Below are 7699 nucleotides of genomic sequence, written 5' to 3'. Positions count from 1 at the left end.
ACAATTTAGTGCCACTGCTGGAAGCTCAAGTGGAGCACTTACACACACACACACACACACACACGTCCCTCCACACGAACACATAGGACCAATTGACAGGGTCACATATGGGATGTGCTCCTAAAGTCAGTATCATTTTACCAGTGTAAATATTAGTAAATGTCAAGACCGTTTACATAGTAATGGCAGGCCTTCAACAGCTCCACTTTTCCTTAAAGCACGTTTTTCTCTGCTTCTCTCTCACTGCCTCGCTCCTTCCCTCTCCCTCTCTCTGGGCATCTCTCCTCTCCTTCCTCACTTCCCATCCGGACCCCATGTAATCCCCTGCTTCTTATTACCACATCTTCCAGCCTCTCCACTGCCTAATCTCCTGCAAGGACTGACAAAAGGCTCAGTCATCTGCCAGAAAAAAATAAAAATAAACCATGACACATCATGATCACACCTTTCCCTTCCACTGAGCCTACGTCATGCGTGCGTCTCATTAAATTAAAAACCTACCAACCTTAGCTGAGTGTTGCAGCGAAGCAGCCAATTGTAAAGAGAAAAGGAAAAAATATGATTGAACATCATGAGGGAACTGAAAATAAAGTTGTGATTGGAAGAGCCGAGGCCGCGTTCCAAAGAGTTCAGCTCCATAGATTTGATTTACACTATGAAAAACATTGAGGATTACTGGATGGATTCGTTCACGTCTAGTGTGATGCCAGCAGGATATCAAAATCATATCACAAATCAGAGTAAATGCCTGTACCACTTCTCTGCTTGTTTTATATTTGATATTTATTGAAACAAAGTAGGAGCATTGATCCAAATCTTTAAAAGTAACAAAACAGCTATAACAAATTGTTTAGCAAACCTCAAATTCACGGAGAAGCTTATAAATATACAATAGTTGGATTGGTATGGAGTAGGTACGCTAATGCTTTGTCTACTAATCATCACAGGTAAAGTGATAGTAACTGAGTGGTATTAAAGAGTGTGTGAGTGTGTGACAACGTAACGGCAAAGCTGTTCATGGTGAAAAGTGTTTTTAAAACATTAAGGTGCATTTCCCTTTACAAAAAACAACAACAAAACGGTGTGAAGCCAAATTTGTGAGAACAACTATGTGAAAATAAGAAATGTTGACATAAACATTGATCGGTGTGTGAAGATGTCTCCATTTTCCATTCTAGAAGCTTTTCGAGAGAATCTGGATACGGGAAAATAAATACATAAGATTTACTGATTTGTTGGAAAGACAAACTATATACACAGAGCGTGGAATATTTCACCATCATAACCAGAACATTGCCCCTTAATATTAAAAACCATGTAAGTATCATAGGATAATGTGAAGTGGATAATCTGTATTAATACGGAGAAAAAATAAAAGTAAAATATAATGTTATATTCGCTGACGATGCACAGTGATTAAAAACAAACAGTTAAAACAGACAGACGCCTTTGGTCTGGGCTGGAGCCTGTTTCAAAGTGCATAATGGGTAGGGGGGCTTGTTGCAGTACCATGGATGAGCGCTAGGGATTCTGAGAAATCTTGGGTAGGTCGTCCAATACCCAGTAAAGAAATCCAAAAGCCCAACTTTTTGTTTTGCTGGCAGTGAACTTTCGTATCGGCAGCTTTAACTAGACCTCAGCCAACATGTGGTCGACAATCAGACTAGGGCTTAAAAGACTGGTGTGAGACAGGGCCAGTGAAATCACATCCATAGATAAGAGTACAAAGGCATTCAAGTCAATGTCATCGCTCTTCCACTACAAAACACTGAACTTCTAACTATGCCACAAAATGTTAACTATTCTAGGGTCATGGGAAATAAAAATAAAAATCACTGACTTGTTGGACGAGCCAAATAAACGATATATTCAGGAATTAAAAAGGAAACGTGGCCTTTGTGGTGCAGCCAGATTGAGGCATTTACGGGGCTTGAAAAACTGATGACCTGGTGGTTAAAAAAAAAAACTATAATCTGAAAATAAATATTACAAGATACTCTCAGTTTCTGAAAATGTACGTTTTTTTTTGTTGAAAACTCTAAAATGGAGCAAAGAGTCAGTCTTTTTGCAACGGTATAATTGTTTAACTCTATAAATATAATTTATATAGTTTATTTTCTTTCTTTCCACTCTCTCTCCGTCCTCAAGACTTGTTAGTTTCCCCCGCTGCCTGGAAGCCCTCCAGGGAGGCGCGAACCGCCGGCCGCAAACAACCAAAACAATCCTCTTTTTTTTTTTTTCATCCGTCCTTAGCATCTCTTTCCCCTCCGCCATCTCCTTCTCCTCCAGCTCCCCCTTCCGCCTTCTGCTCCTCCCCGCTCCTTCCACCTCACTTGCAGACAAACTGGTCCACGGTCTTGGTGCAGCGCTTGCACTTGACGTAGCAGCACCAGTGAAACTTGCAGTGGCAGCGCTCCACCACCTGGGCCTTGTACTGGTCATAGCCGCGGCCGCAGCACATGAGCTCGCAGCCGTCCATGCCCTCCGACGTCTTGTTGCACAGCCGGCCCACCGTGCCCAGCGAGCCCGTGGTGTGGTTGAGCAGGCAGTAGTCCGGGCTGCCGTCGATGTACACCAGGTCGTGGCTGGTGGGCGGGTTGAACTTGCTGTGCATCTGCACCATCTTGCCGCGCGAGTTGAGCTTCATGGAGGCGGCGCTGTCGTACTTCTCCTTGAGCGCGTCGCCCACCTTGCGGAAGTCGGCCAGCTGCAGCCAGCACGTCTTCAGGCTGCAGGAGCCCGACACGCCGTGGCACTTGCAGGACACGTGCGCCAGGTCCGACACGGTCTGGAGGGAGGGACAGAGGGAGAGGGAGAGAGGGAGAGAAGGGAGGAGCCAATGAGACACATGGGCCAATAAACGACACACCGGTTTGATAAGCGTCCCCCTGAGTAGGATGGTTTGGAAGGGGTCAGGGTTTTGGACTCCGATTTGAAAGTGGCTGAACCTCAATGTCTGCGGTTGACATGTTGTGGATTAAGTAACTGCTCCACCACATCCCTTACAGCTCACTTATGATACTGTATGCCCCGAACAATATTCACTGTAAGGCCCTTTGCGATACAGTGTATTATATATTACATATCTGCTCAATGACAAAGAATTTCACAACCACAGAAGAAAAACCTTTCAAATGTGTTCATTTGTAATCATTTTCCAAAATCTGTGCAGTGGTAAGTTTGGAATGTTTTTCATTCCTGTGCACACGCGCACACCAATTAATCAAAGGGCGGTAATCTTCCAAATCACTCCATGTGTGCTGCAGCATAAATGCCCTCGACTCATTGGACCCGACTCTAAACAGGGGCGGTTGCCTGGCGACAGCACTTTGGCCCAGAGTGTTTTGTTTGAGGCAGTTTCAAGCCTTCTGGAATGGACTTGCAAAAACCTCCACACCGCCTCCCAGGACAGACTGCCACCCCCCTGCAGATCAAAGTCCCCAGAGGGGTGGAGGGGAGAAGAGTTGGAGGGCTTGAGGGGGGGGGGGGGAGGTGGTGGATTAAGCCGTTTCACAGATGATCAACGGGTGGATGCACTCGTCTGATTGACCTGGATTATCTCACTCTCAACTCCCATCGCATTTGTCATCCCTCCCGCTGCTCTGGCTCAGTGTTGAGAACAGGAGGCTGCAGTAGACCACCGGCCCACCCGCCCGCCCTCTGTCTGTCCCTCCCCTCTCCCTCCCTCCCTCAGCAAGTCTACTTCAGGAGAAGTTCCAGACCAAGGGCTGGGCGATAAGGAAACATCAATTTTCACAATAATTATGGGGAATTTGACACAATATCGTAAATTATATTGTAAATTATATGCTCGTGAATTCAAAATGGCATTCAAAAGTGTCCAACAGAGGTTCATTATGTTGAAGACCTAAAGACCTATTTCAAACATCTTCAATTTTTAATAGAATGTAAAACCATTTAAAAAAACGATTTATGACCAAGCCCTATCCAGACCTTCCATCCATCAATCCATCCATCCATCCCTCCCTCCCTACCCTGCGTCCGGCCTCGTTGTTGTGCAGGTTCATCAGCAGTCGGGCGCTCTCGGCGGTGCCCTTGGGGTAGCTCTTCTCCCGCTCGCGCGCGTCCACAAACTCCTTGGAGAAGCGGTAGCCGTAGTTGAGGTTGTCGCCGCAGCCGCCCCACAGCCAGTCCCGGGGAAGGTCCTTGGGCCGCGCCGCCCGGCTGCAGCCGCAGCTCGACAACTCCCCCTCCCGGCAGGCCCGGCTGACCGCATTGACCACGCCCGCCGCACTGATGGCGTAGGTGAACGCCGTCTCGCGGCTCCCTGCGGACACACACGGACGGAAGATGACATGGTCAACGTCGGCTGTGAGCGGGACAACGTGTGTGACAACAGGTTGCATGGAGAGGGCCGTTACATTTAGAGAATGACCTTTTCTCCCTCACCACTTCATAGCTTGCACTCGCTACAGTGAGAGGGAGTAAAGAGTACAGTACAGAGACATGGAGGGAGAGAGACAAGGAACTGATGGAGAAACAGAGAGATACAGACGGACACAATCAGAGAGACGTATATGGGAAAGATATAAAAATGGAGAATGACCAAATGTGTTCTACCCCAAAGCAGTTCCTATCTACCACTTGATATGATAACAGTGTGTAGATGTAGAGTGCTGTCCATGATGTCCCGTCACCAAAGGCATTTATGCAATTGAAACTACGCCTTACAATCCCATGTGTGCATCGCATTCTTTTCACGGGAATGATAGAGTTTTTAGAGGCCGCTTGCAAGACTCTCCATTATGACCTGCACTCACAGCGGTGAAATCAGCACATCTACCACTGGGAACACGCCAGAGTGAAGACAGCGCCCCCCGGTGACAGAGACCTCCCTCAGCAGCCAACTGCCATCGCTCCACAAATCACAGCCGACAGATACAGTATTACAGTAAAGAAAAAAAACTCCCATCTGTGAATCCGTAGCTCCCAACTCAACCTGGAGCCACAGAACTATTAAATCTCTCTTCACTTCAGACCCAGCTAACATTTCCTCATCGGAGATCGGAATGAAACACATCTTGGAACTCTAAACACAAAATGGCCAAAAAAAAGAAAAAAAAAAAGAGAAAGAAATAGGAATCTCTAGCTTTTTTTTTCTCCTCTCTTTCTCAAGTAACCACTAAAGAAGAAACCCACAGGCTGAATGTGAGTGGGTTTCTGAGAGAAATAGAGATGAGGAGATAGGCGACTGTAAGAAGAAAAAAAAAAAAATACTGCTGCCTTTTCCTACGCTATAAGAGAAAGCTGTGTGCTGACAGAGAGGGGGGCCCGAAGAAAAAAACAGAGACGTGAAATAGCTCATATACCTGCTGGGCCAGCACTCAGGAGAGCATCAAGTAATGGCAAAAACAGATAGAGGAGAGTCAGTCAAAAAAGATAAGTCAAAAGCAAATGCATTAGAAGGGGGAATAAGGAACGAGAGAAGAAAGAGCGACGGGGAGAAGGGAGCCTGCTGAGAAAGATAAGTCATAAGAAACACATAAAAAGGGGAATAAAAAACCCAGACGAAAACCAAACTGGGGAGTAGAGACAATACCTTTTTGAGACAATAAAATCTATAAATACGAGTCCCTAACCCTGACCTAATATAAAAAGAGAGGGTCCAAAGGGACAAGTCCGCTATGAAAGGTGCACGGCTGGAGGTGGAGGCTGAACGCTGTCCAGATGGAAGTGGTGGCGGGCGCTGGGGCTGAGCGTAGGGGGGAAAGATTCTGGGTCTAACGCAGATTTAAAACCATGCAGAGGAGATTGGCCTAATAGTGGACCTGTGGACAGACGAGCTGTCGTCTCCCACGCAGGCCCACCACCTCCCACCGCCGCCTGGGTTAGCGCAGTAAGCGAGGACTCCAGCCGCATGACGAGTAACCCTAAATCACCTGCACCACTGGCTCTGAGAGGGAAGGGGAGCTAGAGGACGCACACTCAAGAGAGGCGATGCAGGTAGAGAGAACAGCGGAGGAGGAGAGGAACGTGGAGGATTCAGATGAGGTTCCTTTGAAGACTGATTGGTGGAGTGGAAGCCAGGAGAACTAAGGGCAGGGAGGAGGGGCTATAAAAAAAAGCTCCAATAACCTTGGGCGCACACACACAGACACACACACACACTCTGAGCGGGCAGACACTCCCCAACGTCTGCATGTGCACGCCTCAGCAAAGTAAAAATAATAAAATCGGTCTGAAAGTGGTCCCAAAAGAACCCCCGCTCCCAGTGCGACTGATAAACAGTATCAAGCGCGGTCGTCTACACACGAAGCAGGCCGGCTGCACGGGCCCGGCCCAGCCGTAGCCAGACGGATTGGCCATGGCTCTACCTTGATCACCACACTGACAGGCTATACTTTGACTCTCGCTCCGTCCCGAGAGTTATGATCGATACATGCCAACACTAAACAGACTTTCCGCTGACCCGTGTGGTGGGAGGCAAACAGCCAACCCAAACGGAGTCGTACCGTGTGAGATGAAAGAGTTCAACGCTGGGATTTTACTTTTTCAACCTCCCCCCCCGAAAAAAAAAAGCAGGGATGATTGGATAGTATTTTCCTGGCCTTTATAAAGAGACTGACGTGCTCTACCCTACTGTACATGCCGACGTGCCCGCCGACCCGCAAGGAACGTGGATTATATATTTAGCCTTTATGTCTTCGGCCGCTTGAGTCACATTAGTTGTTAATGCAGCTCTGCAACAGTCTATGCGTGTGCGTGTGCACTGTCTCCGTCAATGTTACAGAGATTATCCAGGGGGGGCCAGGGCCACATGCGATTGATCCAGCGATCTCACCCACCAACTATTCTCTCCACACAGCTGCTCAGAATCAGCCGTACTACAACCTCCCTAGGCAGCGCACCGACACGTTTTCCCGTGGCATACACACCGGAAAACCTCAACTCTTAACAGGCCACCTGTGAATAACACGGGCCTGGGCAAGCCGGTCAAGAAACACACACATGCATGTAAGCGTGACTCAATGAAGTTATGCACGCATGAACTATACCACACACGAATGAATGACTCAATCCACGAATGAACGGATAAAAAAAAATGGTGCTTGCTGACAGCTTCTTACCGATCTGCATGACCCGCCCGAAGACGGACGAGTTGTCCACGGTGCTGCAGTTCCAGCGCCGGTGCCGGAACTGGTACTGGCACTCCCTGATGCCCGTCTTGGCGCCCTCGCCGATGTACTGCATGTGGTCCTGGTACAGCTGGCACAGCTTCTTCTGGCCCTGGGACAGGCCCACCAGCTGGCTGCACAGGGGCTGGGCCCCGATGATGTACGCCTCGGGGATGAGCAGCGGGTTCATGGCCAGGGACCTGGAGGGTCACGGCATGGGGGAAGACAGACGCACGAGGTGAACACAGAGCTAACAAGTGTCGGAGGAACACACACAATCAGAGCAATGGTGTTGTTTTGGATGGACAGAAAGGGAAAGGCACAGCAGTCGGAGAGGGCCGATGGGACCAGCGCTAGTATGAGCGTCTGGTCAGGGAGCCACGGAAACAATTGGGAGTATCCCGCCGCTATATAACAGCCGACAATAGGCTGTCGGTGTATCCTGATCAACTGGGGAGAGTGGCACAGCAAAGACACGGCAAATACACGGGCACAAGCAGAGCCTTGCAGTGGTCCCACATAATAGAGAAAGAGCTGACGGTTGATTTGTTTTCCTCCACCCG

The 7699-nt window shown here is 48.5% G+C and overlaps 1 protein-coding gene across 1 annotated transcript in view; it reads right to left on the bottom strand.

The window, feature by feature from the left end:
* Window positions 1-737: 737 nt before the first annotated feature.
* LOC130382791 (protein Wnt-5a-like) overlaps window positions 738-7699 on the bottom strand; it is a 12559-nt gene continuing 5597 nt past the window's right edge. Inside the window, exons 3-5 of the mRNA XM_056590697.1 lie at window positions 7089-7336; window positions 3996-4288; window positions 738-2788 (exon numbers count right to left, since the gene is read on the bottom strand). Coding sequence (XP_056446672.1) covers window positions 2330-2788; window positions 3996-4288; window positions 7089-7336 — 1000 coding nt within the window. The 3' untranslated portion in view covers window positions 738-2329. The remainder of the gene's footprint in view (window positions 2789-3995; window positions 4289-7088; window positions 7337-7699) is intronic.

The sequence above is a fragment of the Gadus chalcogrammus genome, chromosome 1 (assembly GCF_026213295.1).
Source record: "Gadus chalcogrammus isolate NIFS_2021 chromosome 1, NIFS_Gcha_1.0, whole genome shotgun sequence".
In the NCBI taxonomy this organism is placed as follows: Eukaryota; Metazoa; Chordata; class Actinopteri; order Gadiformes; family Gadidae; genus Gadus; species Gadus chalcogrammus.
This window is presented reverse-complemented; position numbering and strand designations above follow the sequence as displayed.